Raw genomic sequence first — 24,546 nt, 5'->3', positions numbered from 1 at the left:
AAGTACACATCACAGCAAAGCTTTCAAACAAACACTGCAATGCCTCAAAGTACAAATTACATGACTTTTTTTTTTTTTCCCAAGAGTTAACATTGCTATGGAAATTGTTTTAAAAGAAAATCTGAATCGTTTTATTTAATTTTACCATTGGCCAAACTCTCTGTAGCACAGATTTAAAAATACTGCTTTTATTATGTAAAATTTAAATAAACACATAAATATAATCTCCGCACTTTTAGATAAGTGGCATGTTAAAATAAGTCTTGCAAGTTTTGCTAATGGGCAATTATCATATTATTAATAAACCATAAAATGCAATTAATCTGATATAGAAATGTAATTTTTACATCAAAATGCTGACCTTCATTACTTTGTAATGACCTCAGCAGGATTGGTGTTTGAAATTTAATTTTACTTCAGGGAACAACAGCGTGCACTATAATTAAATCAATGTTGCACAAGCATGTTACTGGTGCTTAGGAAACATCAAAGAATTTGATCTGATTTTATAATATTCATGTTCTAAAACACACTCTTTATGAGTGACACATGAAATTGACTTACATTGGACTAGGAACGTTGTTATTGTTCAGTCCATTGTTGAGCACCTGCTCTGGTTCGGGCTCGTCTGCCTCAGAGCTTGATTGGCATCGAGACTTTCTGCGCAGAGATGGGCGGGACAGTTTCCAGGAGCAGCTTCGAGGAGTACTAGAATCATGTAAGGTATTTTTCTTCTTGAGTAAACTCTTGCATCAAGGGCATTATTTACTTCTTTATAATTATTAAAAGATACTTGCAATGAACACTAGTAGCAGTAAGTTTAATGGGCTGAATATATTGTTTGAGATATACATCAGATTACCCTAGAAAGTTCATCACTACTGGCAAACTCACTGTTCTGGCCAGGAGAGGGAGAAAGCTTATAATTTGTACTAAAGGTTAAGAGAGAAGCCTAATTGTCAACTCTGAATTTCAGTCATTTGCTGATAATGTCTACCAATAAATTTTAACGTGGAGTGTTTGTCCTCATTTGAAAACATGTGAAGATTTTTATGTATATGAGTTATAAAATACAGGAGTAAAAATTGTTTCTCAACCTTACGTATGCCTTAATAATGAATTTTGATTACTGTGGAACTTGCTAAATGCTCATAGTGTAAATGTACTAAATCTTTTCTGAAACTTAAAATTGTATGGATAGAAGAACACAGAGTACCACTTGTGGTCCATCAGTCAGTAGAAGGTAAGGAAGTTAAGGCTGCATACTTCTTTGATCTCCTCTACTCCCATAGAAAGTCTTCTTATTGAAGAAATCCCTTCTGAACATTATTTTACAGATGGCTGAGTGAAACAAGAATATTATGGGAGAGAAGAAGCCTAGCTCTTATTGTAGTATTAATTAAATTTCAGGTCTAAATGGGGTACTTAGATAATTTAAAAGAATTTGTATTCCTCATTATGAAAATCCATTCTTTCTAAAGAGGGTAACATAGGTAGATGCTTCCTATTTATATCTAGAAAATGTGAAAAAAGTTTCAAGAAGAAACAGGAAAACATATTTAAGTCCAAGTCTGTCCAATTTGAGGTTGAAAGTTTGGCTTTGTAAATAATTACATGAATTTTATCATATTAAAGCAGCTCTGAATAGTAAACAATCTCTACACTGTACATCTCTGTAGGGATTTTGGAACTGATAAATGTCCCTGAAGCTACTATTTATTTACAGTAATTTAGAGTAAAATAGTAAAATACCTGGTTGAAGGATCTCGCTTAGAGTGGTTGATGACAGTTACAAGACTGACTCGGCGTCCTGGTGGTGGTTGGCTCAAGTTGTTGTTGAACTTAGTATTGGGAGGTTTCAGCAATCCTGGAATGCTGGTCTGTGAAGACTGACATAGAAATACGTATTCTTTAGATATATGAGTTGAAAATGGTATAAATATAAACTTACTTTATTCTTATTGACAGCCTTTTAAACTATTACTTATATGTAATAATTTAAAATAATATGTAACTTCAAAAATGCATTTTTGGTATGACACTAAACTTTTTATTTATTTATTTCTTTGGACATAATGCCTGTATGCTTAGATTTACTGTGTATCAAGTTGAACTAATGAATATGTCAGCTATGAATTGATCATTTAAAACACTGCAGAAGAAATTTCAGTATAATTTGAGAGAGGTGCTGGGAGTTTTCTTTCTTATGTAGTTCTTACTTCAAAGAAAAAACCTATGAAAAGTATCCTTGTCTCAATTGTATCTCTCTCCTCTTAATACAGGGAGAATAATTTAAGAGTTCAGACTTCTGCTCGCATGCCATGGGAAGTCAAGAGCGAGCGCCATATGGCTTGTGTCAACACTGGCAAGATAAGAAGTGTTCACTGCCAGCGCGCAGCTGTTTAGCACTCTGTCCCTCAGTTCGCTAGAAACTATTGGACTTTTAAGGTGTGTATTGAGGTTATTATCATGATGGTTAAATACACTATAGAGTAAAGAATATTTTTGGTTGAGTGTTATTTGCACAAGAAGAAGAAACCAGTTAAAAGGTGCCTTCGAAAATTCTGTAGACAATTTCCCGGTGCGACAGTACCATCAAAACGTTACGTGCATCAGCTAGTTTACAAGTGGCGTAGTACTGGTTCCATAAGGAATAAGAAAAAGAAGCAAAGGAGAACAGCTCTCACACGGGAGAGATTAGAAGATATACAGGCAAGACTCCAGGTCAGTCCACATAAGTCGCTTCGGAGAGTAGCTCAGGAAAGTGGTATTTTATCTTCTTCAGCACGTAATGCAACAAAATTGTTACATTTACGATCTTATCAGACTCATTCAGTCCATAACATACTGCCTACAGATTTCAATGCAAGAATACGATTTTGCAGTTGGCTAGTGTATAGTGTCCACAACGGTATTGTGGATCCGAACTTTCTTCTTATGAGCGACAAAGCCTGGTTTCATTTGAGTGGATATGTCAATTCACAGAACAATAGAATCTGGGATACAGACAACCCGCACATTTTACAGCCGAGACCTCTGCACAATGTGAAGGTGTGTGTGTGGTGTGCTATCAGTGCCCGATGAATTATCGGTCTGATATTCTTTCAAGACACGATTACTTCTGACCGTTATATTCACAACATTCTGGAACCATTTTTTGGTGAACTGACTGAAGAAGAGAAAAGATACGGCTATTTCCAGCAGGATAGTGCAACGGCCCATACAGCGTGTAGCTCTATGCGATGGTTACAGGAAGTGTTTCATGATGATCAGATCATCAGTAAAGGCTTATGGCCCCCTCGTTCTCCTGATTTAAGCACATGTGATTTCTATCTATGGGGAAATCTTAAAGGAAAAGTTTACAGGAATAATCTTCGAACTGCAGAAGAATTAAAAATTGAAATTAGGAACATTGTGTGTTCTATCGGTGTCCATGAACAACAAAGTGTGTTTCAAAATCTCATTACAAGATGTGAAGCTTTCATTGCAGCTGAAGGAGATCACTTTCAGCATCATCTGTAAATAGTGGTGAGTTCAATTTAATTTCCTAGTTGATTTATTTATTTATTTATTTATTTATTTATTTATTTATTTATTTATTTATTTATTTATTTATTACTGGTGAGTTCAGTTTAATTTCCTAGTGGCTCAGACGGTTAAGGTGCTGGCCTTCTGACACCAACTTGGCAGGTTCGATCCTGGCTCAGTCCGGTGGTATTTGAAGGTGCTCAAATATGGCAGCCTCGTGTCGGTAGATTTACTGGCACGTAAAACAACTCCTGCGGGACTAAATTTTGGCACCTCGGCGTCTCCGAAAACCGTAAAAGAGTAGTTAGTGGGATGTAAAACAAATAACATTATTATTAATTTCCTAGTTGATTTATTTATTTGTTTATTCATTTACTTATTTGTCCAGAGCATCTATGTAGCCGGTGAGTTCAGTTTCATTTAGTTTCTATAGGCGTAATTATGCCGCTTCTTTGAGCTGACTATGCCTGCTTGTCATGGCGGGCACTGCGCTCTCTGTCTCCGTTTCCAGCGTGCCTAATCCTCGGCACTCCACTCTGAACTTTTAAATTAATTACCCTGTATTATCATTATCACTGAAATACTACTTTCTTCTTTTGTTCACCTCAGAGATTGTAAATATTACAGAGAACTACAGAACAGTAAATTATTAATTTCCACTGTATGATTTAAGAATTTAGGCTTGAGAATATTTTGCTTTTAATTCTTCTTCTTCTTCTTTTTCTACTTCCTGATAGGACAAGCAGAGAGAGAGAGAGAGAGAGATATTAGGCATTTCTGCAGGGTTGGAGGATGGATGCATACAAGCTCAGTTAGCACTTCCTGTATAACACACAAATTTAGATCTGTCTATTACACTTACTGTATTGGACTGGGCATCACAGTGCAGAACCACCAGCATAATTCAGCACGAGCCGCCAATGATGTAAGTGCATCACAAGAAAATGGCAATATCGAATTTAATGAAAATGGGCATTTAAGTTCAGGGTAGAAGTTATTACAGTGTAGGTTATAAATAATTCAATTCACAACGGGCAAAATAGTAGTTTAGGGGAAGGTCTAAAAATTGATTCTCAAGAGGTATCTCCATTAATATTGGTCCTATCAGTAAGTGCTATATAGGCTAACATAATGCACACCCAGACAAGTTGTAGAAAAATCATTTCTGACTTTTTACACAGTATAAATTGATTCTACAACGAATAATGCCGGAAATATTTACAGTTTTATATATTCCTTATTTATTTCCTTTTGTTAATGTTAATCCTACCAAAGAATCCTTTGTAACAAAGAGAGGAGAAACAACAAATTCTAATCTTTCATGCCTGATACTTTTATCTTAATGTTAAAGTTGTTGGTCCAGATACTTGAATGTATTGTCTGTTCAAAAGTGAGCTGTGAGCACATGTCTTCATGACATGAAATGTAGACGAGTTACTTTGTCTATTGGAATGGCCTATTAGAATTGTTTGAATATTGGTGGGGAGGAGCTGGAGAAGACAGATAACTTTATTTTTTCATCTCACTGTTTTCCAGATCATACATATTCTGATAATAACTACTGGTACTTGATACACTGGTCTATTACAGTATTTGAACTATTCATTCCATACAATGGAGGTGCTCACAGGAATGGGGAGTTAATATGCTGAAATGAGTTCAGCAGAGCAGCCTGTGGGTCTGTAGCCAGGTCATTCCAGCACTGTGCAAAATGTGAGAATTCATAGCAATTATCCCTTGAAGTTCCTCATAGGTGCTATGGCAATAGATAAGTCATAAGGACAAATGCTCACTACCACTGAAATTATGAAATTAAGGGAGTTTCTTCCATGGTCACTTGTACATTGCTTGTTCTTGAGCAGGTCCTCTAATTCTCCTTTTATACATTTGCCAGGCTGTAAGACCGAAAACATTGTTTATTTTGAGGCTCTCAAATAGAAAGATATCCTTTCCACAATCAGAATAAATATCTTAAAATTACCCAGTAACAACCATAATATATTTCACGCCTTCTACACTGTTTTCACTTTTAGATTAATAGTTCATACTTTTACTCTGCAAATCAGATTGCTTCTCCCGGTTTACCTGAACCACCCACATCGCCAATATGTCAAAGACAGATATGATGACTATTTCTCAATAAATTGGGGCTACTACCCCAACAAACAACTAGTGTTCAATAATTGACTATCAAACAAACAAACCCCTTGGTGCAACAGCCTTGAAGGGCCTTGGCACACGTAGCAACTGCTGCTCATCCCAAAGGCCTGCAGATTATGAGGTGTTGTGTGGTCAGCATGGCAAATCCCCTCGGCCATTATTCTTGGCTATCTAAACTAGGGCCACCATCTCACTGTCTCGTAGGCTGAGTGGACCTCGAACCAGCCCTCTGATCCAGGTAAAAATCCTGACCTGGCTGGTAATCAAACCTGGGGCCTCTAGGTGAGAGGCAGGCACTCTACCCCTACACCACGGAGTCAGCTAATTGACTATCAGACTATCATATTGCTATTGGTAGGTAATTCTGATGTAGAAATATGTTTTATTCCTAGCAGCCAAAGAATTGAAATATGCAGACTACAATCTCAGGGTTTTAAGCTGAATCTGACATTACTTTCACTAACTTGTGATTGAATCTTCTTTCTTGACTGAAGATCTTGAGATGATATACAGCATTTCCAAAGAATTTCATCTAAGTCTGGCATCATAGGGCACAGAATGATTTATAATGCATTTGTTTGATCAACTAACATTTCTAGTTGAGTTTGAAAATGGAGGCATTTTAATGTAATATCATTATCATAACATAGGAGGAGCTTTCAGTCTTAAAAACATCATAGTCATGCTTTTATAGGAAAAAAACAAATATCTCTGAGCTCTGGTTATGTACACTGAAGAAGTACCATATAAGTTAAGCATCAACTCTCAACATGACTAAGGATTCAGAGCCGGGCTGAGTGGCTCAGATGTTTGAGGTGCTGGCATTCTGACCCCAACTTGGCAGGTTCGATCCTGTCTCAGTCTGGTGGTATTTGAAGGTGCTTAAATATGTCAGCCTCGTGTTGGTAGATTTACTGGCACATAAAAGAACTCCTGTGGGACTAAATTCCAGTACCTCAGCATCTCCAAAAACTTTAAAAGTAGTTAGTGGGACATAAAACAATTATTATTATTATTATTATTATTATTATTATTATTATTATTATTATTATTATTAATTCAGAGTTAGCCCATTTCCAAATAACTCAAAGTATGAACGAATTAGACTATTACCATATTTTCAATTTTGCACAATGAGCATTGACATGAACAAGGTTTTACAGGTTTTACAACAGATTTAATTATCATCTTCATCACATCAAGGAGGTCTACCACATTGTCAACAAATAAACATATATTTTTAAGGACACAGTTTTTGTCAACTATTATGCTACAATTGTAAATTGTGTTAATACTATTGCCCTGCACAGACTTATTTGACTGTTTATCATTCATCAAGACCTTGTCTCCAAAGACTTTTAATGGAAGATATTCTACTATTATTGTGATATAGTTGTAATCACACAGAGCTTCAGATTGTGTCACATCATTTTAATGTAGTGTAAATTTTTGTGCTTTTGGAATGGTGCTTATTCAATAAGTGGCCGAAAATAACTCGGAGGAAGGAACATGTCCCACTATATTTAAATTGTATTTTAACAACAAAGTACATGATTTATAGTACTGAAAAGATGGAATTTCTCTCAAATATTTGGAAAATATACTTAGGACATACATTCTGATGAGACATACCGTATATTCACGAATAATCTGCGCACCCTAATTTTAGGAGAGAAATTAAAAAAAAATTGGTTTAATTTGTATTTTATTTACAAGTAATTAGTCCTACACAATAATGTACTCCAAAACCAAATACAGTGAAATATAAATTTGTTTTAAGAAATGCATCATGATCTTCACATGCTGTTGGGTAGGCAATCCACTGATCAGAATTGTCATGTGGTTTGCTTACCTTGTTTATAATTGGCTTGTTTGACCTATGTGTTGTCATATGAGTGTGCTTTCTGGTATTAACTGTATAGGAACGTGTAGTGCAAAATGCCCAGTGATTGCTATTTGTTTTTTGAAATTGTGCGTACAAGTTTTTCTGACATTGTACCGCTGCAGTTTTTCCAATGTTCTCTATATCTTCAATTAACCTAAGCATATCTTTAGCCGTGAATGAATGATTACGAGAACTTGTAGCTATACTTCATACATGATTCACACTTCAGTTGTAATGTGCTATTGACACCCCACAGACCACAGCCAGACAACGCTCTAGTATAACGGGATCCATTGTTTCAGCTGCAGTGATTCCAACTTTATTTCAAATAATGTGCATATCAATGTTTTTCTTTGCTAAATTTGGAAAAATTATGCACAAAATATTTGTGTTCAACTGGTAATATCCCTGGGACTAAAATTCTGTGACAAGAAGTCGGTGGTTTGTTTTCATTGTGACAAAGTCTGGGAACCTACTGTAAGTGGTAAAAGATGAAGAATTTTTTACTAATACTGACCTGACATTGGGTTTAACTCTTAAAGGGCAGAATTTAATGTATTAAATATTCAGAGAATCAGCATCACTGGTGCACGCAGTAATAAAAATCTCAACAGATGGCTGTAAACAACACTTATAAGTCTGGCTGAAGGGGGAATCCTCGAATAGAGTTGGGTTATCTTCCTGCTAGCTTTTTACGAGCTGTGAAAGGCTATTGTACTTAGCCGAGCGTGTGTCGTGAGTTTTGAGACCGTTTTTTTGCGATTTATGAGGGCAAATCAAAAAGTAAGTTACACTAGCTTGCTGCGAGATCACGGTGTGTGTTGTGACCGTGGCCAATACGGAGCAAGCTACAGTGACTGCCGATACATACGATAGGAAGGTTGGTGTGGTATCCCGTTGTGTTGTGTGTGCAGAGTGGGCTAGACTCAATGGCATGTCAACTCGATGTACACTCCAAATTGAATGTGTGTGCAATAATCAGATTTCTATGGGCTAAATGGCTCAATTGCATGGACGTTCATCATGAAATCACGTTGTATGTGGTGAGCGTGCAATTTCTCGTCCAGGTATTGTAAAGTGGTTTAAGTAATTTGATGCCGAACGCACGGATCCCACGGACGAATATCGCGAAGGAAGGCCTGCAACGTCCAGTACCATTGCAAATGTTGACCGTGTGGGTGGAATCATTAGAGAGAATTGGTGCATAACACTGCAGGAATTTGCCAGCATGCTGAACATTTCATATGCCAGTGTGTTCTCCATTGTTTACCAGTACCTTGGGTCCCAATTCTGCTCACCGATGTTCACAAGGGACAACATTTCCAATCGTGATTGGCAATTTTGCAGCAGTATTCTGTGGAGGGCAACGAGTTTCTGCAGTGAATCATCACAGAGGATGAAACGTGGGTCCGCCACTTAACCTCCGAAGCAAAGAGAACATCAGTGGAATGGGTGCAAACCACATCACCACCATGAAAGAACCTTCAGCTGGAAATGTTCCTTGATATGAAGGGTGTAGTGCACGTGGAATTTATGCTGAAAGGCATGACAATCAACTCGGTTTCGTACTGTCAAATATTGACCTGGTTTTGTAAGGCAATTAACCCTCACGGAGTCGCTCACTCATCTGAAACGTTAGTAGTCGTGCAGGGTGTTGACAACACCCCAACTATCATTTCATGGTACAACCTACATAACAACTTTTTTTTTTCAAAAATGTATTTTATTATGTGTAATATAGATTTACAAATAATATAGATTTACAAACAAGAGTAGCATATGAAAATCCTAAAATGTGCAATGTTCATCTGCAAAAATCCAAGCATATGAAAATATTGATATTATTACTCAATTTCTGCATTTCAGTACAAAACAAATTAATACAAGAATATTCTTCAATTACACTCAATGTTTCTGTTATCAAATCAAAGTAAAGGCATGTAAGAATACATTCAACATTACACAAGGCCAGAAACTTAGTCTGTATCACTTTGTGGTTCAGCTGAATCTTGGTAACATTTTTCACGCACATTCTTCATGTTTCAGACACATCACTCTATAACAGCAGTCACAGTACGATTTAGTCTTTATATCTTTGTTTCTAGGGCATACATTTGTTGTCTTACTGGGCTCATCAGCACCAGTTAGTTTTGCCGCTTTTTCCCGAATGGTATTCGGTAGGCTTTCTCTATAGACTCTTTTACACATTGTGGGATTCACTAATTCCCTCAAGTTCATGCAGGAACTTTCAGCATACAAGTTTCTTCTCAGGGTTTTTTGAAGAAAATATGATCTGAACATTAATTCCAGTTACATGTAATTCCAGCAATGTCAAGAATTCTGAAGAATAGTGTTAATGTCCAGTGTCTGCATTTCTGTGATGTCGAGTATGTGTTTCATTCATATTGCATATTATTGCAATTGCAGGTTTCTTTTCTTCTCCTGTACTAGCATCAGTTTCATCATCAAAATGCATTGACGATAGAATAACTACACATTTCTTCCTCTTTGAGACATAAGAGACAATAGTCATGTTTTCCCAGAACCCAACCAGACTACATTTTACATCTTTGTCCTTTGCACTCATGAACTCCGCTGGTAACTCCCTCTTATTCTTACGAAGTCTAGGGTCAGTTTCTTTTCATGAAGTTCTCTTGGAAGAGGAATGCAAAACCAATTATCAATTGTTATGTTACGCCCAGCCCCTATAATAGGTCGAACTAACCTCTTTACAACTTCTGTCGGCAAATTGTTTACTACGTATGGCCCTTCTGGTTGTTTGACAACGTAAATAATTTCCATTGACTGAGTGTACCATGTCTTAGCATCGGACATCGTCGTAATTTTCAAACCATATTTAGCTGGTTTCCTGGTCTAGAAAGCCAAGAATAACGGCCGAGAGGATTCATCATGTTGACCACATGACACCTCGTAATCTGCAGGCCTTCAGGCTGAGCAGCGGTCGCTTGGTAGGCCAAGGCCCTTCAAGGGCTGTAGTGCCATGGGGTTTGGTTTGGTTTGGTTTAGCTGTTTGCTTCAGATGTTTGGAAAGTGTGTAATTATTCTCACAGTTGTAGAGAAAAAGTATGAAAATCTCCTTTTGAGATTTTGATGTCCAGAGCGATAAACACCTGCTAGTATCAGAATACCAATCACACACTTTATTTTGGATTCATCGGTATGCTTGGCATCGCAATCTCTGGAATAATTTCCGGTAATAGTGTCTATGTAAATGTTTGTGCAATTAGTAATAGTTCTGATCATTACATCATCCATGAATAGCAAAAAACACTCGAGTACTGACTTAGCACTTTTAGCACGGGCCTTGACACAAGGTAGATGTAATACTATGTTTTGTTGACGTGTCCTACCATTTCTTGGAGGGGGATCTTGGACCTTTCTTCCCCTTAGTCTGCTTATCTTTACCCAAGTAATGATTTCCTCCTTCATGGTGAACTAAATAATTATCACTCTGTCCATCATAATCTTCTTCACTAACAACATCTGTACCTCTATTTCTCACAATTGTCGCTTTCTTCTGGATCTGACTCATCGAAATCTTCATCACAATTTTCATCTTCTTCTAAAAGTTCATGTATTCTAGTCTCCTGTAATTCATAGCTACACATGTTCACAGAAAATGAGACTTTCACCACTCAAGCAAGAACCAAGCAAGAACTGAGTACTCAGCCAGAAATGATACGATAGTGGTTGTGCGGGGGTATGACAACACCCCACGTGTGAAGAAAGAGTTAACACCTGTCACAGCAATTCTAATTATAAGCACTCGCTCAACACTTCATGGTCAAGGTCACTTAGAGAGGTATAAGATATTACAGCAACCTAAATGAACTCGATCGCAAGATTTAGCCTAAAAAATGAATGTGAGATGTTGTCAACACCCCATGCGACTCATTGAGGACTAAAGAAAAGGGGCGGTGAAAATTGAGTGCCAGTGTGATTTTGCTGCATGATAATGCAACACTCATATGGCCTGCCAAACATCCAAACTGCTGCAGCAAATCAAGTGGGAGGTATGGCAATATCCTCCATACAGTCCAGACTTAGCACCTTGTGATTATCATGTGTTTGGTAAGCTGAAAAATAACCTTGGTGAACGACAATTCCAATACGATGAGGAGGTGAAAGCAGCTATCACTAGGTGGTTACAGAGATAGCGCTAGAGGTGATTTTTACGGATCCAGAATCGAAAAATTGGTTGACAGTTTCAAGCAATGTTTACAGCCTCTTGTGGACTATGTGGAAAAGTGAACTTACATTGTATGTTGTCATAGCTGTGTTGACTATGTGTAGGTGTTTTCATAAATGGCCATAACTTGGAAGTGTAACTTACTTTTTGATTCACCCTTGTATATAGCTATTTTGTGACATGGTTAATAAGAAGAAAGTCAGTGAGCAATAGATTGCTTCAATTTTGGACTCTACAGGTAGAAATGAAAGCGATTTTTCATTTGAAGGGTCCGAAGATGGAAATTTACGTTGTGAGTCTTCTCAGTGCAAGAGCAACTCAAGTGCCCTGTAGAACAAAACAGCTGACGAAAGCACTGACGTGAGTAACATGGACCCAGGACCTTCAAGTACCGTTCTGATACATAACATTAATCAAGGACCAATTTGACATTCATATTTTGGCATATCAACCAAGCCTACAGAGCACTTTTAACTATTTTTTGATAAAAAATTTTGACATAATTCACCAAAAAAGAGTAGTTTAGGGAAATAAATAGAAACAACATGCAACACCTCCAACTAGAAGATGTAGAATCAATGACTGCTCATCTCCAACACTATTTTAACCACTCCACTGATCGGCGTAAAAATTATTTGTGGAATGACTCTTATGTCATTTTTACGAAAACATGCTATCACGAAAAATTTCAGTAATATCCTACTGACCTCTGCTATGGAGTACATGCAGTATTCAAGGTAAGTAATTAAGATTACATACATATGCTTGTTTATAGCTAGTGTTCGATAATTCTGGACGAATTTTAATTTGCCATATTTTTGGTCCATGTACAGACATAAAACACTTCTGCCCATGTAAGGTTAACCCTTCCAAATGTTTCTATTCCACTTCCTGTCATGGACTGACAATCTATAATATAAATCATGCTGATAGTCCATTACAAGAATCTGGATTTATTTATTCAACAAGAATCTTCAAATGAATTATGTTTTACTTTCCGGCAGATATTCAAATGTAAGCAGATATTATTCTGACCTAATATACAGTATATAGATACATTTTCCCCACCTTTAAGTAGCTCATTTATTACTATGGTCATTGCATTATTAATTGTTACTGTATATCTTAAGCATAGCTTTGTAATAGAAAGCATATTTTCCTCAAAGCAAAATTGCCTAGTTCGTGCATTAAGATCTTATATATTTACATTCAATGAATAACTGAGCACATCAGTACCGAGGAGCGGTCAATGGAGTCTATGGACAGCGAGCTGGAGTAGAGAGCAATAGCTGGAGTGAGCCGATTGTTGAAATCTCTCATCCCAGGATCGAGTGTTGTGTTGGGCGAGTCCTGAGGTGTGGCAGCTGTATGGGTGATGATTGGAGGTTGGGACAGCATTTTGCTCTCTAGAACAAAGATACAAATAGCATTACTGCATATTTATTAACATCAGGTAGTAAGGAAATCTAGATATAAGAATACAATATTGTGATGTTTGTGATACTATGAGCCTTAAAATAAAAAAAATCACAGTCAAAACTGGTTATAATGACTCCGAAGCGACTGCAAATTATAATAGTCATTATAGGCGATAATCTCTCGAACTATTTCTTTTTGTTGTTGGACTTGCTAAAAATGTTGTTATACCTGTAAGGTTTAGGCTGCGCACTCACATGCTTAATTAACACATTTGATCCCATAGACGCCTTAAGGCGTTTAAGAGCAGCCTATGTGTGGGACCGTATGCGAGTTAAGGCATTTAAGGTTGCGATGGCATATAAATGAACAGTCCCTTAACCTGACTACCTGAACAGAGGGTACATTCCAACGCTTTCTTTATTTTTTTTCTTTGAGTAAACACAGAGCTAAGCCAGTCGTGATATTGTGAGGAAGTATAGTGAAGTGAGTTATTGTGTCCGGATAACATGGCGAGTTACAAACACAGTACACAAAGTGAGGAAACTGAAGACATACTACTGAACGATGATTCTGATAATGAACTCATCCCTAAAATAATAATAATAATCGTATGGCCTCAGCTACCGTGTGCAGACATTTCAATTTGACGCCATCTGGCTGTCTGCTCGTCAATTTCGACGTTTCGTTTTACTCTAGGCCCTCACTAGATGGCAGACCGAGTAAACAGAAACTCTCTTGGGCATCTATGGCTGAGATTTAATGAATTTTGTCTGGTAAACACCAAATGTGTCACCAGAGATCTTTTACATGCCGACATCGTACGACATGGAGTGTCGAATGGACTTTTTTCCGCCCTTAAAAAATCCGACTACCTCTGCCGGGTTTGAACCCGCTATCTTGGGATCCGGAGGCCGACACTCTACCGCTGATCCACAGAGGCAGCTAACTCATGCCTAATTTCAGTGATAGGGAAAGCAATTCCAATGATGATAATCAGACTCTGGGCAAAGTGAAATTCAGCACATTCCAGTAACCGATATGAATCCATCTTATTGCTTGCCTGCAATCAAGTCCACTGGCAGGGTAAGATTAAGTGTTGACATCAAAAATAGCAATTAAATTATGTCTTTCTTCAATTTATTTGTAAATGACGATTTCCTTGAATATGTATGCCATCAGACAAACCTTTAGGTGGAACTAGTTATGAGTGCAGCACTGCATCCATTCACTAAATATTCTATTTTTCAGATGTGGAAACCGGTCAATATAAATGAGATTACAAAGATTTTAGGACTAATGTTTTTAACCAGAATAATTAAAAAACCAGATCTGAAAATGTACTGGACAGAGGACACTATTTTTGGCTCCCCGATTTTTTAAAAAACTATGGCATGAACCCGGTTCGAAAACATATTGTCATTCCTGTACTTTAATGACAGCAGTCATTATGAGGAGAATGCTGATAGGCTATACAAAATTAGATCAATTCTTAAAAGGCTCAGCGATCAGTTTTCGTACAGTAACATTTAATGTAAAATAGTGCACTATAGAGATGGGGGATTTAAAAAGGCTAGGCTGGAAGTTTAAATCACCCACTGAGGAAGTGGTAGTCAATGTGTTTACAGAATAAAGTTAAAACTTCAAATAACATAAGTGAATTAGGACTGTATTTGCAATACGGTATTTGTGGATGGGGACTGAGAATGTTTACACAGTACATACAGAAATAACAAGTTAACAAAATAAAACTTTTCATTATTTGATTTCATGTGGCTATTTCTAGCCAAGTGCAGCTCTTGTAAGGCAGACCCTCCGATGAGGGTGGGTGGCATCTGCCATGTGTAGGTAACTTTGTGTTAATGTGGTTGAGGATAGTGTTTTGTGTAGTGTGTGAGTTGCAGGGATGTTGGGGACAGCACAAACACACAGCCCCCGGCCCAATGGAATTAACCAATGAAGGTTCAAATACACGGCCTGGCTGGGAATTGAACCGGGGACCAACACAAAATAAAATTTAAGTGAGGAAGGAAGTAGTAAGAATGTAAATTGATCAATAATGTCACAGGCGGTCTTGGTTAATAAATGAGAACATTTGTTCTCTCTGCCTTTCCAAATTGTAGAAATCGTTGAGTATGATACTCCCAATTCCTTCATGATGCAGATGTTTGTTTCTCCATTTTGTATTCACCATATTACTTGTGAATTTCCTTCAATATTAAACACTTAAGCTTTCTTTTCAAACATCTTCACAGCGATGCTTGCTTTGACTATTCAACAGACAGACTTTTGAAGTCTACAATCCACTGAAAACAAGTGTTTGAAAATAAGCTTTACATTGTTGTCAGCATGATATCAATGTTGATTCCCATGGGGAATCTGAAATATTTGTTCCGAATGAGTAAATTTATAATACCAATATAAATGGTCCGTTATTTGATATCACAAATTTTCCAGCTAACTCATTCCTGGTTGCCAGCGTTTCGCCCCCGTGTGATGAGCCCAGCCTAGCACACAGGGGCAAAATGCTGGCAACCAGGAATGAGTTAGCTGGAAAATTTGTGATATCCAATAACGGACCATTTATATTGGTATTGTTGTCAGCAATCGTCATACATGTAACAAACAAAAATCTCCAAAAATGTGATAAGAATATGCCCTTTTATGTGATATGTCATAATAAGTGATTTTTCAAATATACTGTTTGTATAGGATTTAGATGGGACCAATAGATTTAGCCACTATATCCAATACATTGTTAAAAGTGATGTTGCGATAAATGGTTTCAACTGCATTCAAGTAATGAATAAACATTCTTTAAATTATGCCTTTGTATTGTTGAGGCTATTATGTAGGTAGTCTCTTAATGAAACCTCCATTTAGTATCCCTTGACTCAAGGTTTCCTGAGCAGTATTATGAAAACACACAGAACACTGTGGGAAGTTCTGGGTAGCATTATACACCTACGGTATCCCCTTCGTTTGATAGTTTGAAATTGCACCAATAGTGCACAGGTGCACAAATTACTAAACCACAACCCTGGCGCACTGACAGTTGCAAACTGGCAATGCTATCAAATAAGAGGTCTCAGAAATAGGTTCATAGAAGGATTTTTATACAGGCAAAAACATTAAACCCATCAAGATACTCAGGATCAGGATCAATGATATTGATGAAGTGGTATTGGAGAACAGATGTGTAATGCTTAAACAGTTGGAAATGTTAAAGAATGGGACACCACTTTCATTATCAAGGAATGGGGACATATAATTTATGTGCTGACACATACTTGAATAATTTTTGTGATTATGTCAATATTGTTACTTGGGTAGTAAAATAACTAATAATGGCAGAAGTAAGGAGGACATAAAATGCAGACTAGCACAAGCAAAGAAGGCCTTTCTTAACTCTTAAATGTGCAATGTGTTGGTGCGACGTAAATCAACTAGCAAAAAAAAAAAAAAAATAAAAAAAAAATTACTTCTTTCAAATATTGTGGTTTTTAATTAATTCTTATCAGAAAACTTTTAAAAAAAATTTGTCTTTGTTTTTTGGATAAGTCAAAATGTCAAGAGTGTTGAATGTTTTATGTACTGGTATATGCAAAGCTGTATGATTACTGTAGCTACTGCCACATTTCAGTCTTAGGAATGTCCTTGCTTATGAATTCTTTGAGGCAAACAGCATTTTAATTGTTTCACCTTGGCTGTTTAAAGTTTACACTTCACTCCAGCCGATTCGCTAGAAACATTGTAAAATAAAAAGAATCTTCATTTATAATACACTAGCGAGTTCGTCTGCAAGGCAGAAGTAAACGTGCACTTGTAAACTCATAAAGCAGATTTAACAGGCAAGTAAATTCTCCTTTGCACATATGCAATGCTGTGCATTTAAGGGTTAAGAAAAGAAATTTGTTCACCTCGAACATTGATATAGGAATTAGAAAGATGTTTTTGAAGACTTTCGTCTGGAGCGTAGTGTAGTATGGAAGTGAAACATGGACAATAACTAGCTCAGGAAGAAAGAAAATAGAATCTTTCAAAATGTCGTGTTACAGAAGAATACTGAAGGTGAGATGGATAGATTGAATCACGAATGAAGAGATACTGAATTGAATTGGTGAGAGGTAATTGATTTGGCTAAATTTGATGAGAAAAAGTGATAGAATGATAGGACACATCTTAAGACACCCAGGACTTGTGCAGTTGGTTTTTGAAGGAAGTGTAGGCAGTAATAATGGTAGGGATAGATGAATGTATGAATATGACAAACAGATGTAGGATGCAGCAGTTACTTAGAAATGAAAAGGTTAGCACAGGATAGGGTGGCATGGAGGGTTGCATCAAATCAGTCTATGGACTGACGACTCAAACAACAAAAACATGTTAAAAAAAAATTAAGGAGTTATCCAAAATGAAGCAGTGTTGTTTATGCTGATCTATCTTTATCTGTTTAGCAAAAACACATTTGGGGACTTTGTGAATTCTCCTCATAAATTTAGCATGCTTTAAAAAGAAATTCAACATAGATGTCTGCTATGAAATCTTGCCAATTATTCACTCTGCCTCAGGCTTTCACAGATGAACGGCAGAGGAATGGCTAGAGAGTAAGTGGGTTGCATTTTCCAGCAAACACACTTGTATAATACCTAATTATTTGAATATGTATGGTGAGTATACAGCTCGAAGAGGCTAACTGGACCCTCAACAGTTCCACCATAAGCTGTCATAGGCAGCCCAAGCTTCACCGAAAAAGCCCGATTGATTGGTGGCTTGCTTGCTTGCTTGCTTGATTGATTAGGAGCGAGGTAGTTTCCCGTTGCTCTCCTCATTGAGCCAGAAGTTACTATTACATACCAGTTTGCCAAACCCAATGAAATGCTCGCACCAACCAACCCTATGAGCAACATTTTCACACAATTCACAGCAGAGACTGGCTCCATAAGGAATGGCATTACCAGCATTGCTCATATCTCAGTCATTTTCATATTGTCAGAGCCAAGGATAAGACTGAGACAGGACATTGAAAGTAATAAATCTGTTCTAGTGCACTGTATGCACTAGGTCTTGCCAGCAAAGGTGTATCATATGAATATAAATAATTGTAATGGAATATTTATTAACTTTTGAAATGGTGACTAGAAATTAATCCAATCGAACATCTCTTTTAAAGAGAATAGTGCCATTGAAAGTAGAACATTAGCAGTACTCTGTATCCAGAAAGAGCTAACATCAGATATTCCAAAGAGTTAACTTAAAGCCAGATGCTCATCTTGTGGTAGACTATTTGAATCACATCTATGCTAATGTATAACTTATTCTGGTTTTCCTGAAGCAACATTTCTAGATTATTGATGGAAGGTGGACAGTACAGAAAAATTGAAAACAACTGAATGATTTTCTAGAGAATCCAAGTTAACTTCAAGCCAGATGCTCATCTTGTGGTAGATTATTTTATTCATGTCTATGCTAATGTATAGTCTAACTTGTTCTGGTTTTCCTGAAGCAACATTTCTAGATTATTGATGGGAGGTGGACAGTAAAGAAAAATTGATGACAACTGAATGATTTTCTAGAGAATCCATGTACAATGCACTGAAACAAGTGAGTGCCTGTTACCCCTAGATCATATAAAAGCTGTTCACGGAATCTGTTAAGTATGGTTGCATGTGTCATCACATGGGAGAGGGCAGCATGTGCTCCCTTTACTTTCTCCCAGACTGTCTCAAGAAGGAAGCCAGTGAGAGTTAAACACACTGCTTTGTGCATAACACAGATCTGCGGAACACCAACCAAAACTCTGCACCTAACTTCTGTTCTCTGCTTCAAGATCAACAGTCAAATGTGTAGCATCAACATGTTATGTACCCTCTCCAACTTTATTCCTTTCTTGCTGACTACTCATTGGACAATCCAGGTATGAAACAGCTGCAAGGAAGGCTTGTTTTCTCACTGCCACTTCAGCGATTCCATGAACAAACTTTAAGAAACAAATCTCTGTTGAGATCACTAGTATTCATTTTCTAGGTCATTTCTGAAAAGCAACAATTCATTATGAGTAGCATCTTAACTGTGGTGATTATTAAACTATCCATTTATAACTGATCACAACTGTTTGTAAGTGAAGATACAAAAATGTAGAGAAAAACAAAAATCAAACCCCATGGCACAACAGCCCTGATGGGTACTGGCCTGCCATTTGACTGTTGTTCAGCCCGACCAGGATAAAGACTGTAACTCAGACCAAATTTAACCTCCTTCTTAATATCTTTCAAGCGAAGTACCGTACAGTTGAATGTCAGTATATTAACAAGAGACACTAGTATTAAAAATTAATGGGAGGAAGTTTGGAGGTGATGGTGGTTATTATTATTATTTCAAAAGGAAGTACAACTGGGCAACCATCCTCCATTAACATTAATCAGGCGTAAAAAATGGAAGGGATCCAACACTACAAAAAATGAAGGTATTGGGCAAAGAAAGACAAGGGCCACCAAGGACGTGAAAATGAATGACTCCGTAGGCTTCCATACGTAATACTGCTGGGGCCAGAAAAGAACAAGAATTGACCAAGGTAGGTCGAATAGGAAAGAAGAATGTGAGGAGCTTGGCACAAGTGAGTGGAAGCAATGCCAGGAATCAGCCAAGGGTCCCGTAGTCACCAACCCAAGCTCTCAAATTGAGAGCACCTGGAACCCCCTTTAGGTGCAGGGGATACCATAGGTGTTATTCTACTGCCTCCACCCACAGGGGGAGGAGGAGGAAGTTTGGAGCAGGACAATGTTACAGCACACTGTATTTGACCTTCTTTCAAATTGTACATGGCTTAATTTCTTCAGGTTAAAGTGCAATGTGGATACTGAAGTGTAATGAAGGGATGTACTGCAGTAAAATAATGTAGTAAAAAAGTGGTGTGATTTAGTCACCACATGATTCAAGAAAAAGAACTGAAGGAAGTTTTTAACTTGGACAAATAAATGTGAATTTATCTTTACCTTTCTGTATGTTGCATTTGGGTTCAAAGCCTCGTGCCAAGAGCTGTCGTTGTTTCCAACTGTTTTCCTTCTCCCTATGTCCATTATCTTTCACTTTGCGTAGCTCATCTGCACTCCGCCATTTATTCTTTAATCCCTGAAAAGACATAGAATATGTTTATTGTTATAGTAGCTCTCAAGTAGGTAAAGAATGCTGGTAATATATAGGCTATTATTAAATTAAATGATAAGAAAGCCTTTAATCTAATTTTTCTTATTATTTTCATCTAAATATGTTTCTGTTCAGGCTGAAGGGTCTGTTATGTTTTACTAATATGAATTATGACTGAAGTATTTTCTGTGACAGTTTATTTATAGAACAAAAAAAAATATATGAAAATCGCTGGAAATTATGTTTTAGGTATATTCATGGAGTGTATTCAGTTGAGCATTTGAGGACATCATCTTTGCTGTAGCTGCTATCTGGTTCCATGACTAATACTTGAGCAGTCAAACTTAATTTAGATAATGATGTACCAGCCAAGGAATTCATTAAGTAAAATTATCCTCCTCCTCCTCCACCACCACCACCACCACCACCACCACCACCACCACCACCACCACCACCACCACCACCGTTTTCCAGCTCCACTTTACCGGGTGTGGTGTACAAGTGCTCGCCACTTCTTCCTGTCAAATTATACTTTCTGTTCCTCTATGTCCTCCCACTTGACATTCCTCTTGCTGACCTCTGATTTCACTGTGTCTATCCATTGATTCCTTGGCCTCCCTACTAGCCTCTCCCCTTTCACTTCTCTGTCGAAGTAATTCCTCGTTGTTCTCATTCTGTCCATCCTCATAACATGTCCAAACCCTTGTAGCCTGCGTCCTCTTAAAAGCTTGGTAACAGGTGTTTTGATGCCAGCCTCCTTCCTGTTTACTTCATTTCTGTTGACTGGATCTTACTATTAGCCTTGTTTTGCATCCATAGGTGAAAAATGGATTGAAGTAGGTATGAAACATGGTCAATTTTGATTTCTGGGGTATTTTATCATCCCAGAGCATTATGCAAGAGTATGTCGATGAAAATATATTTAAAGATAGTTTTCAATAGACTGTTAAAAGAAAACTAGAACTATATGTTTGAAATTGGAATCTTCATTGGATTCTGTACACACTGGTGCTCTAAACCACTTTTTAAAATAGTCTCTTCATTATCAGGGCTGTTATAATAGAATGAATGTGATGATAATGGTATGGTTAGGCTTCAGTTATTGTGATAATGTGTGAATCATCAATCACTACTGATCTGCATTTAGGGCAGTCGCCCAGGTGGCAGATTCCCTATCTGTTGTTTTCCTAGCCTTTTCTTAAATGATCGCAAAGAAATTGGAAATTTATTGAACATCTCCCTTGGTAACTTATTCCAATCCCTAACTCCCCTTCCTATAAACAAATATTTTCCCCAATTTGTCCTCTTGAATTCCAACTTTTATAATAATAGGGCAGGAATTGGAAGTAAGTCGGCCGCGGTCTATCAAAGGTACTGTCCCGGCATTTGCCTAGAATGGAGAATGGGAAACCGTGGACTCTACTGAGTTCCTTGACACATTTGTACGCATTCCCGGAGGCTCGAATGCAGATGTGAACGACGTAAATGACTGGTTGAAAAATGACTGTAATTCAGGCTACGGTATAATGACAGATGAATACAAATGCCTCTTGTTCCTCGGCAGGTAATGCCGAGAGTGACAGTGAATTTAAAAGAAAGAAACTGCCGCTCCATCAGAAGGAACATGGAGATGCAACAATGCAGCTGGACAAACTGGTAGCCTATTTATAATCCCACACTGAAACCACGCCGGCAGATCTGACAATACTGTGCAGAAATGTAACATAGCGAGTAAACAAATAATGCTATCTTGTTTTACATTTAAAAACAGTCTCCTTAAAATTTCAAAATAGGTATAATAGGTATCTTCATTCAAATGCAAGCTTATGGTCTTTTTGTGACTGTTGATATTATCGTAGGCACTGGACCTCCAGTTTTACGTAGATTCAGAACCCCAGGGACGTGACTTTTAATTTTAAAATCTTGTGTACACTGACTAGAATTCAAACCAAGGCCACCTTGGTGAGAAGTCAGTGAAAATACACAGTGGCTAGCTACCTTTGTTCATTTCATATGTGGGGGCAAGGTAATATGCTTCAATAACACATACATAACATACTTTTACTACAACTATTTTTCTACAGAAATCTACCAGAATGCTGGAATTTTGTCTTGAAATTGAGTCCTTTAATGTGCTAGTATATCCATTAACATTGATCTCTTGATTTCAGCACATTTTATTGACAATGGACTGGAGGCTAGATGTCAACAAGCCAAACTTCTTGTTTGTGCCAAAAATCTGTGAATATAACTTTGTTACTTGAATTCTAACCTTCCTGGTGATAATAGACTACAAGTCTCTTCTCTGTGATTGCTGCTTTTGTTCAGCAGTAATTAGCAACACCCCCACATCCTCTTGCCTATATCTCAAGAACTCATTACAAAATGCACTATATCATATAAGAAAGTTCAATGCCCTGACAGCTTACTTATGTCCATGTCCTTTGGTGAGCATGTTACGTTTCATCATGAACTCTGTTTCCAAAAGTCCATATATTTTGACAAAACTTTATGTACAGGTGACTGTGACATTCATAAAAAATGTTGGAAAAGTGATGAAAAGGGAAATGGTTATTTGACTGCACACACTAAATGATTGCTGATCACACCTCCTTTCCTTTGAATTATTTTCTCCATTCACCTTAACAATAATCATAAGGGCATCAGTTTCATGTTTCTGTCAATAATAATAATAATAATAATAATAATAATAATAATAATAATAATAATAATAATAATAATAATAATAATATTGTTATGGATTCAATAACACATACATAACATACCCTTTGATACAAACGATGGTGGAACCCATGCACTGCAAGTCTTGACAAAATGTGTCACATATGATATCCTTATGTCTATTTTAGGTTAATCATTGCATCGCATAGGTAAAATCTTCCCATAGAATATCCATTTTGTACTGAAGCTCATCTAGAAGTTATTTATATGCTGGAGTTGCTGGAAGTAGGAGATAATAATAATACATATGGTTTCAGCAGGCAGACTCCAGGTCTTCTGAAGTGGTGCCATTTATGCTGTCTGCATATCTTCTGATTAGCTGCTTCTAGTAGCGGAGCTCATTTCTGGTGATTACATCCTCGGCTCTCTTGGATGGATGAAGAGTGCACCACCAGAGATACTTTACATACCACCACTAATGATACAGGGAACTAACATTTTTACTCTTCGTGCAAACATTGGTGGGATTATTAAAATCATAAGTTGGACACCCTTCTAATTTAATGATGCAGTTTGAATGTGTTAAACATAACAATGAAAACATCAAGTTTGGGGTGAAATTCATTCTTCACTAATTGTAAGGTAGCTAGGCTGAGTGGCTCAGACTGTTGAGGCGCTGGCCTTCTGACCCCAATGTGGCAGATTTGATCCTGGCTCAGTCTGGTGGTATTTGAAGATGCTCAAATACGTCAACCTCATGTCAGCAGATTTACTGACACATAAAAGAACTCCTGCAGGACTAAATTCTGGCACCTTGGCATCTCCAAAAACCGTAAAAGTAGTTAGTGGGACGGAAAGCCAATAACATTAGTATTATTAGTAACTGTAAGGTAAATAAATAATTAATCACAGCACAGGAGGCCTATCATTCAATTGTACTGAGAGCTGGTAAATCATCTCTGACAGCTCAACTGTAAATTACATAATTTCAGAGAGGCTTGACTGGAATAGTGAAGAAATTTTAATGTTGAAGGCACAATCCAAAAAATAGAAAATAATATTTCATTTTAACAACTCTTCAGCTAAATGTTATATGGCATTATAAGTAAATGTTCATAGAATACTACTACTAGAAACATTCCTTTATAAAGAATACTCATAAATTACCTGAGCAGTCATGCAACTATCAGTTTCAGAACTGGAATCGGTACGTGATCCATCGTAACTCGATAGGTTGTCATTGTATTCGCACTTGCTGTGTTGCTTGGCTAGTTCTCGTTGCTCTCGTTCACGGCGCTCATGACGCTAGAGAACACAAGAACATGATGGAGATACATCAAACAAAATAAGTGTACACTAATTCAAAAATCAATGGATAGTTTTTATGCTCATGCATTTTCTTTTTCTCACATTTGCTCAACCACACACACATATTATAATTCCTTATCTGCCAATTGATAATTTGAAGGAATTATTGGCTTAGGAAGGAATGTACCTAGGAGTGTGTTCATACCAAAAA

General features: G+C 37.2%; 1 protein-coding gene across 1 annotated transcript in view; it reads right to left on the bottom strand.

Annotated features, from left to right (window-relative positions):
- The window catches only part of Ca-alpha1T (Ca[2+]-channel protein alpha[[1]] subunit T), a 614,336-nt gene that overhangs the window by 107,302 nt on the left and 482,488 nt on the right, over nucleotides 1-24,546 (bottom strand). Inside the window, exons 18-22 of the mRNA XM_068228299.1 lie at nucleotides 24,195-24,332; nucleotides 20,195-20,330; nucleotides 13,020-13,189; nucleotides 1,753-1,889; nucleotides 565-708 (exon numbers count right to left, since the gene is read on the bottom strand). Coding sequence (XP_068084400.1) covers nucleotides 565-708; nucleotides 1,753-1,889; nucleotides 13,020-13,189; nucleotides 20,195-20,330; nucleotides 24,195-24,332 — 725 coding nt within the window. The remainder of the gene's footprint in view (nucleotides 1-564; nucleotides 709-1,752; nucleotides 1,890-13,019; nucleotides 13,190-20,194; nucleotides 20,331-24,194; nucleotides 24,333-24,546) is intronic.

The sequence above is a fragment of the Anabrus simplex genome, chromosome 6 (assembly GCF_040414725.1).
Source record: "Anabrus simplex isolate iqAnaSimp1 chromosome 6, ASM4041472v1, whole genome shotgun sequence".
Classification (NCBI taxonomy): Eukaryota; Metazoa; Arthropoda; class Insecta; order Orthoptera; family Tettigoniidae; genus Anabrus; species Anabrus simplex.
The sequence above is the reverse complement of the archived record's forward strand: the minus strand, read 5'-3'. Positions and strand labels throughout refer to the sequence as shown.